General features: G+C 37.3%; 1 protein-coding gene across 5 annotated transcripts in view; it reads left to right on the top strand.

Annotated features, from left to right (window-relative positions):
• NRG1 (neuregulin 1) overlaps positions 1 to 16,315 on the top strand; it is a 182,372-nt gene that overhangs the window by 140,366 nt on the left and 25,691 nt on the right. For all 5 annotated transcript variants that reach the window (XM_077760756.1, XM_077760759.1, XM_077760764.1 and 2 more), the window contains one exon: positions 5,228 to 5,357. In XM_077760756.1, coding sequence (XP_077616882.1) covers positions 5,228 to 5,357 — 130 coding nt within the window. The remainder of the gene's footprint in view (positions 1 to 5,227; positions 5,358 to 16,315) is intronic.

The raw sequence follows: 16,315 nt of genomic DNA, 5'->3' as shown, positions 1-16,315 counted from the left end.
GGAAAGAAAACAAACTTGTAATGTAGTGATTGACAGTTTCATAATAGAATATAAAAATTGTTAAAATGTGTATGTTTCACTGAGAAAGCTGCATGGAATTATTTAGTTTCATTTTCTGCAAGGAAAGTTTTTAGGACACTTAAGAATGGCCCTAAAAACTGCTAATAAGGATTCATTCACTCAGGGAAGACAGGGTCTAAACGATTGCTCCTTGGGGTAAACACTACACTCTGCTAATCCCTGCTAATTGTCAAAGAAGAATAGAGTGGCTTCTTATCAGCAATTTGCATTTGTGTAATGGCTCTGGTCTGTTGGTGCTGTCTACTTCACTGATAAGGAAAACACCACATAAAACAAGCAAGAAAGTAAGCCATCCTTTCCAGCATTATTTTCCTTTCAGCTTGCCGTGAGCAAAAAGAGCCTGGCATTCGACAGGAAATACTGTGTGATTCTGTGGGAAAACAGTCAGTGATGAACAGAGAGCACTTAATTGCTCCTCAGATTTTTATTGCGTATTTATAAAATGTGTGATTTCCAAAATGTTAAATTATACACAGTTTAGTAGTATGTCCTATATACTATGACCATCACATTAATTTTCATAACTTTAAGCTGTTATAATAACAATATCATAAGTACATTTAATTCAGAATTATTAAAGAATTGTCAGAGTCTTGAAAGTTAAAAATAATCATACATTGAAGATGGTTTTCTCTTAACTCAAATTGTTCTTCAACTTAATTTATGGGCAAATTTAGTGGTTATAAATCATTAATAAGCAGTTATGAGACAATTAAAGTAGATTATTGGTATTTACTTGATGCCTTACAATTATGCCATGGGTGCCTCTCCAACTTACACAATCTCTCCTCGTATTTTGTAGAAGAATAATTTACTAAGAACATTTGAGGCTTGATTATATAGAATTCCTGAGTCTGGAGAGACATGCTTTTTGTTTTTAGTTTTTCCACATTTATGCCACTAGTAATATTAACAGTATTATATGTTTGCATGCAGCAATGCAACTGACATAGTATTTTATCATACTTCCCAACAGTCCTGTGATAGCACATTTCACAGCTGAATGTACTGACACAGGTTAGCTAGACAGAAATCACACAGCTAGTAATTGGTAAAATTGAGCCTGGGATCTGATTCTTCTCAGTTAATGCCAGTGTTCATTTCACTACATTTTATCTATAAAGATCTCCATTTAAGGAGAATTGTTCACAATCTTACAGTTTTTAACCCCAGTAACTCTAGTTGTTATCCTTATGTCTTGGGCATAATAGACAATCATTAAAGAATTGTAGAAGGAAGGAAGGGAGGAAGGAAGGAGGGAGGGAGAGAGGAAGAGAGGGAGGGAGGGAGAAAGGAGGGAGGGAGAGAGAAAGGAAGGAGGGGAGGGAGGGAGAAAGGGAGAGGGGAAAGGAAGTAAGGAAAGAAGGGAAGAAGGAAGGCAGACTAGAAAAAAGGGAGCCCTGTTATAAGGGGCAGGATTCGAGGAGTCTGTAAATGGTGACCTTAGTCTCCAAATCCTTGGCTAAGTCTGAGAACTGTCCAGCCTCCCGGGGGTTGGTCATTAGTCCTGACCTATAGGCCAGGAGAGACCAGGTCAATAGTGAAACACTCCAAAGTACATTCTCTGGTAACAAGTTACTGCTTTATTTATTCTTTATTCCTTATAGTATTGCAGCTGCTAACATCCCAAGGAAAGCATCTTCGGGATAAAGTGTTCATATAAATGGTATAAACATAAAAGTAGTAGACTCATATTTTGCAGTGTTCTTAATTGTGGTTCATTTAGGAACTTACTAGAAGGGTGATTAAACTCCCAGTTATAACAAACTAGTCACAAAGTGGTGAGAGGCGTGGATTATTTTTTTTTTCCAACTTTTTCTTTAAGTTCTTGTTAGTTAACATACAGTACAATATTGGTTTCAGGAGTAGAATTCAGTGACTCATCACTTACATACAACACCCAGGGCTCATAGTAACAAGTAGAGGTGGGGTTAAGTACCGAATGAGTTAGATCTACCTTCATTTACTTCCAGGAACAATTATGAGGGTCTCCTTTTTTTTTTTTTTAATATCAAAACACATTCTATCTGCAAAACCTTTAGGTTTACCTCTGATAGAATCCTCCCAGCTCCCAAAGAAAGAAGGTCATTCCCATAGCTGGGTTTAAGAACCTCCTTTGTCACATTCATTTCTGGCAGAATTATTAAATGGAAACTGACTTAGCAATACAGCACGTGTAAGCCAAGGAGAAGGGATATCACTGCAAAATTTATAGATCTGCTTAAGACGGACTGTGCACTGTATTGAACTAAGGAGAATGGAAGGAAACCTGGCAGAGATTTGAAGGGTTCATGTATCGCCATCTCCATTCCAGATTCTTCTGACAATTACAACTTATTCCTGTGTTTGGCTGTTGGTTCAGAACAGCTGTACCTGGTCGGCTGACACTTAGTATCACCTGGGAGTTAATTACAGCTTTACAATTCCATGATCATTTTTGTTCTTGCTTCGGCTAAAGGATGGAAGCGCTAAACACAATAATCCGTGATCGTATAAGCTAGTTGCTACTTCATTTTCTCCAAGAATTATTTAACTATCAAACATCCCAGCTTCCAGTAATTATCTAAGAATTTTTCAAATGAATGTGTCAATGCTTGGTGCTGCAGGATAGCATTAGAAGAATAATCATTTCAGGGGGAAATATTTTTTAAAAAACAAAAAAGGCAATGTTATTTCTGATTTTAACATCCATTTATTAATCTTGTTTATCTTAAAGTCCAAGGAATAGGTGCGATGTGCCTGTCTCTTGCTTATGTCACTGCTAATCTTTATTGTTAGTTTTATAATTTATATGGAGTGTCTGCTCTTGGGGGGAATGTTGGGTTAGCTGTTTTAGTAAAAGCCTCAAGATTTGTTCTGAAAGAGCCTTGTGCTTGAGGGGAGGGGTAATCCTTAGCAACCTGTCAGGGATTCTGAGACCCCGGGAATCAGCTGGAGGCTTAGAATTTCTCGGTGGGAATGACTGGTGACAGCACACTGCAGGTGGTCCGTTGAGCACTGTCACCTGGGGCAGCAAAGAAACCAGGCCCAATTTGTCATCCCATAGTATCCTGTCAACAGTTGAAAGTCTTGAGCACAAGACCTTTAGCATTTAAGGCAAATTTCCTCCTAATTCCTTTTAAAAGTAATTGCCATGGATGGAAATATTTATACGTAGCACACAAGTGAACCGTGGTTCACTTGAAGATATAGTATTAGATTAAAATTAAATGTTATGTGATATATAGAAATGTCATCTACTCTGTGACTTTACTCGACGAAATTATGCCAATTACATCCCCCTCTCCCTGACAGAGATGTGCGAGGATAGCTGATAATATAGGGTAAAATCACCTCTCTTCCTACTCTCGTTGGTTTCTTTGGTTTGGTTTGTAGATCTGTGAAGGATACCTTGAAATGCATTTTGAAAGGCCTTTTTGGTGGAGTAATAAAAATTTTGATCCAGTTCTTAATTATTCATAATAATGATTCAAGAGTATCATGGATCTTTGAAATCCCCAGATTTCCACTTTCAAGATCCTTATTTGATTGATAAACACCTTCCCTACTTGCCCAGTAATAATACCTGCTGTTATTCATTGTGTGCCAGTGTTAGGCCACTTCCTTTACCTAGATTATTTAGAATCCCTACAACAAACCTGGAAGAGTGCCATTACCATTGTTTTCAAAATGGGAAAATTGCGTTCTGGGTGGCTAAGTGACTTGCTCAAGGACATAAAGCTTGTACAAGATGGGATTTGAACCAGATCTGTCTCCAATGTGGAAGTGACTGTCCTTTGCTGTTACTCCTAAAAACCATGCTGACAGTAATGATATGGTCCAAACACATGTCCTAGATGGAGGGGGGGGGNGACAAGGGAACAAAGGCCTTGAGTATTTCTATCAGGTAGAGTAAAACTCAGAATTGGAGGAGAATTCAAAAACAAAACAAAGCAAAATGGGGACTTATGACGTAAATAAAGAAGAAACGCCAAAGAAAGTGGAAAAATAATACACAAGAGGTCAAGTAAAAGCAAACAAAGGCATCTGAGTTTCACATGCAAATAATAAAATAGAGAGTGAAAAGGAAGTCAAGGAATCACTAAGAATTGAGTTAGTAGACAAGGAAAAAATTTTGTCTAAAGATACATACATGTTTTTTTCTTTTTCCTGAAAGATTCAATAGGATCTTTGTTGGCTTGCCATAATGCTTTTGCTTTTCGTCCTGATAATATCAGTCATGAACATTACCTAAATTAGACTGTTTTGGGTTGAGACTGAGCATTGCGTGTGGTGTTCCTGATGGTGTGAGTGGGGAGAAGTTCTGGTACTAAATGCTCTTGAATCTGAGGACCAGGAGCTTCATTTAATTCACATGCCGAATGGTGGAGGCATTATTTTCACATCGCTTTCACATAACGGAAGTTTGATAGGTGGATATCAAGCTTGTCACAACTCTAAACCAAAATTAAGACTAGTGTCTACTCCTAACTCAAAATGGATAAATTTCATAGTGCCATTATTGTACTTTTGAAACAGTAATATTAGACTGTCTTTCCATTTCCTCAAAAGTATGGTGACAGACTTTCAACTGTGTCCTTCTAAGTGAAACAGAAAGTTGGAATAGAATGGCTCCCGATCTGTATGTTGATACACATACAACTGATAATACATAATCTTTTATTAGGAACAAATAAGCCACCTTGTATTCTTCTTTGTTATGTATATCAAAACACCATAAAGTCAATATGCATATAAAACATAATTTCCAAAATAAATAAGTAGTTGCCATTCAAAAATTATATTGAACTTCAGTTGCCCTGACAGAACTTTATATCATTATCTTTGAGCCTTCTTGGAAAATATATTTTGCTTGTGATAGGTCTCTCTTCCAACTTCCTTAGCAGATAAAATATTGGTTGTAAAAAACGTTAAGCCTTTTTTTCTATTTCATTCTAATTAAATTAATTAACTGCGATTACCCTTTGATAATTCTATTCCATTTAATTACAGCCAGAAACTACTTTTCTTTTTTGTTGTCGTTTATGAAACCTGAAAGTGATGTCCGCCTTCTGCAAACTCTTCCTTTGAAGAGAATTTAAGATTAAGGCTGTTTAGAAGAGGGAAAGACACATGTAAACCTTCCCATTCTTTATCTTCTATCCAGCTACATCTACGTCTACAACCGGAACAAGCCATCTTGTAAAGTGTGCAGAGAAGGAGAAAACTTTCTGTGTGAATGGAGGCGAGTGCTTCATGGTGAAAGACCTTTCAAACCCCTCAAGATACTTGTGCAAGTAAGAACGAGAAATCTTCTGTGTGGCTTATGTCTGTAAAGACTGCTTTAAGACAACTCTGTGTCTCATGATGTCTTGTTTCTTTTCCCAATTTTGTTGCATTCTGTTGAATAATGCTGTTTTATTTGTAGAGTGTTTTTGAAAAGTTCGCACCATTTGTCATCTCCTGTGTTACATCTAGAATTGTTGTTTGCTTTTTTTTTTTCAATTTTCCTTGTGCCTTTATATTTATAAAGTTGTTTTCCTCGTGGTTCTCCTCAGTTACCTAGAAGAGATGTGCAAATATCACAGAGGCCAATAACTTTTGAAACCAACTTCTCCATCCATTGTATGAATTACTCTGAAAGACCATGTTCCTTTTGACCCCAGTGATCACCTGCAAAATGAATAGGACAACTAAAAGAAGAAGGGCAGAAGATTCATTACTTTCACACGTGTTACACTTGGCATTAGCTTATTGTTTTATAACTACTTTAAAATGGAATTTAGCTTGATCTCACTAATGGGGAAAAAAAACAAATTACATGTGTTTGTAAATGTATTTAGTGTGCGAAGCATCACTGTGTGTAGAAGGCAGAGTGTTCTTTCATGCTGCCCTTGTTTGTAGATAAATTTAGAATGGTGCTCCTTCCAATTACCTGAAGAATTTGATGTGCCATTAAGAAAAATGACAGTTATTCTCTCTCAACAGGCAGAATGAAACAATGATATTAGCGGTAAATTAAATATTTAAACCTTAATAGTTAAAATTAGTAGGTCTCCTTAAAACCACATGTTTATTGTGCAATGCATTTTAAGTCTACTCTTTTTTTTTTAGTGTTTTTGTTTTATTTGTGTGTGTGTGTGTGTGTGTGTGTGAGAGAGAGAGAGAGAGAGACAGACAGACAGACAGACAGACAGAGCATGAGCAGCGTAGGGGCAGAGAGAGGGAGACAGAGAATCTGAAACAGGCTCTAGGCTCTGAGCTGTTGGCACTCAGGGCTCGAACCCACCAACAGTGAGATTATGACCTGAGCCTGAGTCAGATGCTTAACCAACTGAATCACCCAGGCACCCAAGTTTGTATGTGGGACATGGACTCAGAAAGTTTGATGTGGGAAAAATGTGTAATGTCCCATTGAAATGACCAATGATGCGTATTTATTTTGCATAAAAATGACCTCATGCTTCAGCATATGAGCTTGTGACTTACATGTTGACAAAAAAGAGCAAGTTTGTCAGAGAGACAATAGAAGGAGCAATTAGCAAAATGAAAAAGAGGCACAAGAAATAATTAAGAAGGCCATATCCCCTTTACATCATATAGTGTACAAATATTTATGTGATGCCAGTTCTAAGAAAACTTTTATTTTTTATAAGTAAGAAAATACATCTTAAAAGACACATTTTAAAATCATAACATCAAACAAAAATACCATTTTGTGGGAAATGTTTTGCTGTTCCCTGTGCTGTTCTAGACATGGGCTGTCTGTAGGGTGTTTCATGGGACCTCAGGTACTCAGTTCAAGTGGACAAATACTTCCTAGAACTGTGCTCTTGCACTCAAAGCTCTTTTTTTTCTTTAAGTTCTTCTTTTTAAAAGAGAAGAATTGGTTCCAAGAGAAGGCAAGTTTGGGTAGTTGTATAGTTGATTTTACCAGTGAAGACAGACAACTTATCAAAATAAATATAGTGTTTTAGAGTGAGTAAGAGACTAAGAATCACAAGAATGGGATTCTGATCTCAGTTGCTTAACATCTCTTTCATAAAGATAGGTGGCAGCCGTAAGCCAAGACACAACTAATAGGTGAAAAAGCCTTTTCAAAATTTTAAAGCCAGGTAAAAATGAAAGAGTTTGTAGGAAATTATTTTGTCTGGGTCCAAATTGCTTCATGTGACTATCAATGTATATAGTTTTAAAAGTAATCTTAGAGATTCACTTTTTGATCACCAGTGTATTCAAACCTGCATACCAGTAGCAAAGAATAAAAATTGGCCAGTTTTGATCCTTGGTTCTGCCGACCTGCTGTGAAACAGCACAAACATGGCACACCCAACGTTATCATACTGAATTGGGATGCACAAATTTTATAATTTCCTACAAGGTTTTCTGTGATCGAAAAAGAAACAGATGCTGAGAATTATAATCTGTAAAATAGGAGGTTCATTTATTATATGGGGAAACTTTGTTATTCCATCCTAAGTACAAACAACCTAATTAGGTTTTAATAAATCTCCCTGAAAAATAGCATTGAAATGATAATTCCTTAAATCCTCCTTCTTTTTAAACAACTATGCCCATATTATCTATGTCTGAGACAATTACTTGTTAAGAAAAACATCTGAGACCACTGGGTTTTAATTATAATAATGAAACATGATCATTTTTCATCATAGCCTTTGCAAAGATTTATAAGCTGAGTGAGTGCATATGATGGTTTCTGAATACCTCCAAGGAACCAAAGCAGTTATTTTCCACATATTAATTTCAGCCATTCTACAGCCCTCCCACATCCTACACAAAACATGCAATCACATAAGTGCTGTTCATTTGTTCCCTTTTGGTATTGTGCCAACAACTGTAATTTTTTTTCACCCACCAGTTTTTCATTAAATGTAAAGCCCAATCCAGAAAAAAAAAAAAAACCTCACTGTATGTATTTTTAATCTTGAAGAGAAATGTATGTTATTCCTCTAATAATTATTAAAGCAGCAAGCCATGAATGAATACTCTCTGTCCCCCAGGCTAATTGTCTAGTGAGTTATGTCTTCCGCTTCTCCTCAAAGTGGCATCATAATTTTATTGGGGATTTTGGGGGGGGTAATTGTAATCTTTCAGAAAAGTCTTAAAAAGCTTATCACTGGATCTTGTTGGAAAGAAGATCTTTGACATCGACGATTTTGTTAACTGTTTACCCCTTTTTGGACCACGTCTTTTACAGATGCATCAAAGCAAGCTAGTACCTTGAGGGAAGAACTGAAGTATATTTAACATTCAAAATATTTCAAGCCTTTTTCATTAAATAGAAGTGGGGTTTTTTTAATCCTTGTATTATCAATGTCTTTAACATAAAGAATAAGCGCTACTCAGAACTGAAATGAAGACACATAATATACCATGTCTTTCGATAGTATACTGTTGACTAAGCCGCTTGAATAGAGACAGAAAACATAAAAATGCTTCATTGGCTCATCCCAGTCCTGTGTACAAAGCTAGTTCATAGTTTCCATATGGTCCATCTGTGTAAAGCAAAACATTGCTGAAGCATGAGCCACATCATTCAAAATCAACTTTATCCCATGACTCAGAAACACCACAAGCGTGGAAGTTTCCAAATAGTCTCTCTGGTCACCTAATCCATGGTTGTCTTCTTGGGAGTTGAAGTAGAAGACTGTACAGCAGATCTCTTTTGGGTCTCCATTTTGAACAAGGTGTTCCAAATGGATTAACCATGTAACGGTTACATACTTCTCTGAGGAGAAGCTTGCTGGTTACTTGGACATCTCCCTGAGGACCCTGTGGGAATTTCTGCAGTGGCTCTCATCTTTTATATTGCTTTTTTCTCCATAGTAATTTAACGTTTGTCCTGGGGGAAAAATACTTAGTATTCCAGATCACATAAAGACAAGAAAGCAAAGAATCATTCCATCCTCCACCATCTGATACCCTATGTAATCATATAGTTTAAAGAAACAAGACAATTTGAAATAACATCTAGATTTTCCTCTTTGCTTTTCCCCTTGTTCTTATATATCAGTTCTTCTGAATAGTTTTAGGAAAGAACTATTTTGGAAGATGTTGGTGTGATTTTTTTTTAAATCTAAAAATGATTTTATACCATATCGTATTTATAAAACCCATTATGTTGTCCCATGGACAGATGTGGCTTTCCCATGGGAGGATTAGAGTCTTAACCACCAATTTTGGTGAACAGTCTTGAGCCTTTTCACTTCAACTCTCTGGACGATGTCTTTATGTGTAATATAGAGTTCATATGTTCTCCAAATTTCTTTCCAGGGAGTCCATGAAATTAAATGAATTCATTTCTGCTAAAGTGTTTCTGACTCTGGGGAGGCAAGATTTGTTCCCCTTATAAAAAGTAAATAGTAGTATTACATTTTCTCTGCAGACATTGGAAAAACATATACACCTGTCTTAATAGACAACATGCTAGGATGTTTAAAAAACCCCATTTCTTCATTTTATTTAACATTGGCAGTTTTACTTGGTTTGGTGGGGCTACCGGTTAGCTTTGTAACTTTGCATTTGACATATCAATTAATATCCCTGACCATTATCTTATAAGCAAAAACAAAAAATGAAAACAAAGAATCAAAACTTGGGGAAGACATGAGTTGCCTTCAAACATGAATTTATGATTTTGTATCATTTTTATGAAACTGTGTAATATAGATAAGAGCCTTAAAATGCGTAACTATAGGAGATACAGACACAACAAATATGTTATAATAAATTAAGCTCAAAAATGAAATATTAAACAATCGTTTATAGAGTAGCTTTCTATATATCTATACCAGACATTTTTGAAGACATAGAGATAATGGAAGGCATGGTCTCTGGTCCCTGGAAACAGTCTGTTTAGGAAAATGAAGTAGCTACAATAATAAATCAGAGTGAATATATCCCAAGCGGTACAATGCTGATTATCATGGTAATGAAACTTGAAAGAAGGAAAAGAAAAGACTGGAATACTCAGAGAGGGCTTTGTAAACATTGTCATCATTTATGGAATCTTTTGCATATACCAGACAGGCACTGAGGCTGCAGTAATAGTTTCTGTGAGACACAGTGACATGAATATATAACCCAGCAGCTCCATTCTGGGAAGCAAAACAGACCAATGAGGGCCAGTTCAAGAGCTCTGAAGGCCAGGCAGATGACCTTGGGCACTGTGATACCTAATAGGCAGTGTTAGTAATGTCTGGAGCGGGAGAGTGATACAGTAAACATAGCAGATATTTAGAGAAGACAGACTTCCACACAGGCTAGAGAAATTTGGAGACTAGGTAAGATTGGGAGAGAAAGTCAGAGACACTAGCTAAAGTTAAAGTTTTATAAAATCCTGGCATGAAAATGATGATGATTAACTTCTAACACTTTCTAGTAGCTGGGTTAATATAATTAAATAAGGGAATGATAGTTCAAATTCATGGTTGTGTCCTGTGGCTTCATTATCATGACTGTAGAGGGAGACGTTTGGAATAGAAAAAAGGAATGTCTATTGGGTTAGAACCTCCAGTCCATAGGAACAGACTGCTAACTGTCCTCTCATTCCAGCCCTGGAAGAGTTCATTCTTCAGAATGGGTGTGACACTTGTGTATAGCACTTCTATTCTTTTTTTTTTTTTTTCTTAATTTTTTTTTAACACTTATTCATTTTTAGGAGCTAGAGACAGAGCAGAGCAGGGGAGGGGCAGAAAGAGATGGAGACACAGAAACCAAAGCAGGTTCCAGGCTCTGAGCTGTCCAGAACCTGATGCAGGGCTTGAACCCACGAACCGTTGAGATCATGACCTGAGCCGAAGTTGGACGCTGAACCAACTGAGCCACCCAGGTGTCCCTATAGCACTTCTGTTCTTAAAAGATGACACATTTAACAGATGGAAAAGCATTTGTGAGAGAGTGAGTGCAACTCTTATGGCCTAGATCTGTGATCAGCTCTTCAGATGACCATGTCTTCTATTTCTTCTATGTCTCTCATGCATTGAGAATCCTGCCATGTTCTTACCAGGTATTTATCAACTCGTTTTTGACTTTCACTCTCTAAGATAGATTGAAGGAAGTGTTTTTATCCTTACAGGAAACCATTTAGGTGTAGTTTTGCCTAAAATCAGATGTCTTCTTAATAGTTTGCTTCCTTTTTTCTCCTAAGATCAGTGAGGCAGCCACATGTATTTATCCATCTCCTTCTGTGAGGCTCATGCTCAGTATGAAATACTGAACAAAACCATGCTGGTTTCTGCATGGAGTCCATTAGGCTATGGAGAGTAGCAAACATACTTCAAGTAATTAATTATAAAGTGTAGATGTGCCAGGTGTTGTGATAGATATGTAGGGAGCCAACGGAATGTATAATGGGGGACCCCAACTTGTCAGAGGCAGAGACTCTGGAGAAAAATATGCAGCAGTCTATTTAAAATAAAACACAATTTTGAAATATTTATATTGAATTATTGATGTACAAAGTATATATTTACCTGTTTCCTCATAAAGTGAGGCTCGCAGTGTAGATAGAACTATAATGTTCTGAATCTCTAGGCTCTTTGGTGAAACAAGGACATTCTCCAGAGAGGAAGACCAAACCACAAAGTAGCACTCACTGTGTCATTATGTGACAGTGACATGGAGATGTATGGGATGTAGATGGATCCCAAATCCGATTAAATTGTTTGACCCCAAACTTCCAGAGATACATCATGTAGAGTAAACAATGGTGAGAGTTTTAGTCTAAGATGAGAATTTCAGAACAAGCTGTGCAAACAGAGCTTTGGGAAAGGCACCAAGGTTCACACAGGGACGGGTTAAATCATAAACACTGCCACCCTCACTATTGGGATTGGATGTCTTAGACACTGAAAAACATCACTGGAGAGCCAGGACCACTTCAATTTTTGTTTTCCTCTGTATTTACCCATGAATCCAACGTGGCCACTATATGTATCCTGTTATCTCCTGGACTGAGAAAAAATCCCCAGGTCATAATTTAAAAAAAAAAAAAAAAAAAGGAAAAGGGATGATACAAACTAGCTGAACAGTGATGGGGAAGTATATATGGGTTGGATCTGAAGGAAATGTTGAAACATTTTATATTTAATATCTTCTTTAATAACATTGAAGAAGGCATTCCCTCGAGAAAATAAATATCTTTTGCAGATGATGCCATAAAGAAGGGTGAAATGCAAATTAGAAAAGCATACACAAATCTCAAGAAATTTCTCTCATAGGTAGATAACAGAATGAGGTTCATTTTGGGAAAATACAGGCTAACAGTAACAACACATTTGGGAAAGAATAATCCACAACACAGATACTCAAGCAGTGAGTGGGCGAGTTTTAGCCAGAATGCTGAGCAGGGAAAGGGGTGAGAAAAGTCAGCCCTTGCAATGTGATACTGTAGAAAAACAGACAAGCACTATTTGAGCTAGTGGATATGCCGCCAACCCTAGCTTACATGGAATGATAGCAAAAAGTCTTAATATCTAACGCTTAAACTCACCGATACTTCTTAAGACGTTATTTGTTGGCATTTTCATTACTTGATATTTGTAAACATTGAACACCAAAGAAATTATTTCACAGGTTATACAATATCAAGGAAATACCACAACTAGTATTGAGGTAGAGCAAAAAGACAACAGGGACTCTTTTTTTTTGAGGCAAGTTATTTTTAAATTGTCCAAATATCTCATGTGGAGGTGATGACTAGGAGTGAGGAAATATCAGGTATAGACTTTGTTTCCCCTTTACTGCCTGACTAAGGAGGGCCTGATGAAAATTAATGAAACCAAGAAATAAGGGGTGCCTAAAGATGGGTTAAAATTTGACCATAAATTTATAAAACCATAAGAACATTTATAGTGGTTTATAAATAGCAAATGCTAGATAACCAGAAGTTTCTTGGGGGTATATAATATCTTTGAATATGTCTAGTGTCTCCACCAAAAAAAAAGGGAAATATTATTCAAATAGAATATAAAAACTACAGCAAGCACTGAATCAATTCTCAAAATATATTAATGTATTATTGATTACATACCATATCAGGATAGGCATCAAGTACTAAGGTTATTACTAAAAAAGTACTAAGATTATTACCAACGCTGTGGGCAGGTCTTGGTCACTAGATTGTACTACTTTATTGAATCCAAGTAAACTGATACTTCAGCAACAGTATTTAAATTTTTTTATAGTTTATTGTCAAGTTGGTTTCCATATAATATACCCTGTACTCATGCCATCAAGTGCCTTCCTCCATGCCCATCACCCCTATCCCCTCTCCCCCACCCCCATCAGCCCTCAGTTTGTTCTCAGTATTTAAATTTGAGATAATAACTTTTTACTGAATAATGACAGAGCCCTTTTCCAAATTCCAAACACAATGTTAAAGGTTTCCATGTAGGGAGGCGAGCCTGTGAGGGCAGCATTAGGAGCTGCTATTAAAAAGAAATTATTTAGAAGTCTAGAGAGGAGAGTCTGTCATAAACTATACAAATAAAAGCCAGAAGTTCAGTATTGTACTTGACAAATCAATTGACTCTATGAAAGTCTCTTTGATACAGTTCTTTATTGGATGCTGCCGTCCAGTACTATCTTGGGCTCAGTTTAGCAAGCATTTTATGAGAGCTTTTTACAAGGCAGACACTGTGTTAAAATTAGAGATACATTGGGCGCCTGGACAGCTCAGTGGGTTAAGCTTCCGACTTCATCTCAGCTGATGATCTGGCAGTCCATGAGTTCAAACCCCACTTTGGGCTCTATGCTGACAGCTCAGAGCCTGGAGCCTGCTTCGGATTCTGTCTCCATCCTTCTCTGCCCACCCCTTGCTCATGCTCTGTCTCTCTCTGTCTCTCAAAAATGAATAAATGTTTAAAAAAATTTAATTAAAGATAACAGAGTGATCAAAATATGGTCACTATCCTCGCCACAGAGAATTCCAACCCAGACAGGTGAGGACAGTGAAAGAGATCAGGACGGGGTGCAGTGTGAGAGCCAAAGAGAGATCCCTCAGCTAGGGCAGGGAAGTGGGAGATGGAAAGGTGGAGGTCAGGGTACGGTCAGTTGGAAGAGGCGATACCCAAGTTCGGACAAAATGATCTGTGAATTTTCATCTCATTAACAATAAATGTAAAATAAAGATTATTTATTGTGTTAAGAGCAAATACTAAAACAATATATATAGAAGCTACAATAGAGGCATGATTATTATTCAGACAGATTGTTCTAAGAAACAGAATTCTTGGAATTTGCCCAGACTCGTGCCAAAGCATATTGTTCAAAATCAGATTAGATTTACCATACCCTTATCTCCAAAGAAGGTGATAGATTGGATGCTTAATGTACAGTGCTAATTTAGAAAATGTCAGAAGCCAGACAGTCTCCCTGTTCTTTTAGAAGTAATTCCATAGAATTGAATCAGAGCTTATAGATCAGATGGGTTCCACTTGCATATGCTTTCTCTCCACAATCAATGCAGTCTGCAGGTTGCAGAGGCAAAAAACTGTCTATTTCTGCTTCTTTCCATTTGATTTGGCAACAACTCTAGATGTCCATAAAAAGTTGCATAACAACAGTCATTGCTGAACCCTCGGATTGCTTAGGAATAGATATTTGCAATATGTTTTACCTCCTTGGATTGTCTTAAAAATCCATTGTATCAAAAATGTTTTTTAAAAGTCCTTGAGTCCTCCTCCGTAACTGGTAACACATGCAGAAGAAATGCTGTCAAAATTTCCACAGTGATTCATGTGTTAGGATGAGCGTTGATTCCCAGAACCTTTGTGGTGAAAAGAACCTTTGATAATCAGTTAAACCCCTTCATGTTATCACTGAGGAACACTGTGGCCCCATGAGGTCAAATGAGCCGCCCACATCCAAGCAGCAAGAAACTGTCGTATAGGGATAGAGGGGCTTAGTCTCCATCTTCCAAGGTCAGGGTCCCTGACCTCTTTTTTTTTTTCTTTTAATGTTCTTTTATTTATTTCTGAGAGAGCGAGTGAGAGAGAGCGTGAGCAGGGGAGGGTCAGAGAGAGAGGGAGACACAGAATCTGAAACAGGCTCCAGGCTCTGAGCTAGCTGTCAGCACAGAGCCCGACACGGGGCTCGAACCCACAAACCATGAGATCATGACCTGAGCCGAAGTCGGATGCTTACCCGACTGAGCCACCCAGGCGCCCCTAGGGTCCCTGACCTCCTGAACTTTAACGTACATGCAGATCTCTTGGGGATCTTGTTAAAATGCAGATTCTTATTTAGCAGTTATGAACTGCTGGCCTGGGGTTCTGCATTTCTACTAACAAGATCCCAGGAGATGTTGGTGCCGTTGGTCCATGAACGACACTGTGAATAGTAATGTTTTACCCTAAGAAAATTTATCTCAGTGAGGATAGACATTAGCATAAGGATAATCCTGGTTCAGATATAGCTGATGGTTCCAGAAAAGATTGGCATACTTGAAGCAGATCTAGTGTTACTGTACATGTCATTTCATGATGGAGATAAACCAGCAGGCCATAGGGCCAATTCCCTAGGAAACATCATCTTAGAGGTTTGTACTAATTAGAAAATTGATTGGATAAGATTTTTGATCTGCATCACCTCATTGTCCTGTGCCTTCTCATCCCCAAACTGGCATCCAAGATGCATAAATGACAATTTTCTAATAAATGCATTCTTTTTCTTAAGGGACTCATGATTCTTCAACTAGATGTTAATTTTATGATCCTTATTTAAATCAATGCACTTCTTAGCTCAAATGGTTCTCCCCCTTCCGCACCTCTCTCCCCCCATACACACACACACACACACACACACACACACACACACACGATGTTCACATATCTTATACGATGTTCATTGTATGGAACAAGTGGATTATTGTGTGATCAATAATAAAATTTTAATTTTTATCAAGAATGCAAACATGTAAGATAAAATGGTCATTGTAGAATATGTCCTTAATTCTGGATTACCTGCTTAATCATAGGGTATGTCTATGTGGATTTTAGTCCTGGTTCATAAACAAATACACAAACAAAAATCCTGTATATATCAGAAGTCATTATGTTAAATACATTATATAGAAAATAGGTTTCCATGTATTTTCCTTGTATATCAGTGAAGACATTCTTATTGATGCATGTGACAGCTTTATGAAAAATGACCCAACTTCACAGGCTATCATTCTTATATCTGTATTTCTCTAGGTAGATCTTCCTCTATTCACTGCTGCAAAAATATT

The sequence above is a fragment of the Crocuta crocuta genome, unplaced genomic scaffold (genome assembly GCF_008692635.1).
Source record: "Crocuta crocuta isolate KB4526 unplaced genomic scaffold, BGI_CrCroc_1.0 scaffold546, whole genome shotgun sequence".
NCBI lineage: Eukaryota > Metazoa > Chordata > Mammalia > Carnivora > Hyaenidae > Crocuta > Crocuta crocuta.
Note: the sequence above shows the minus strand (reverse complement) of the source record. Positions and strands in the feature narration are given on the sequence as shown.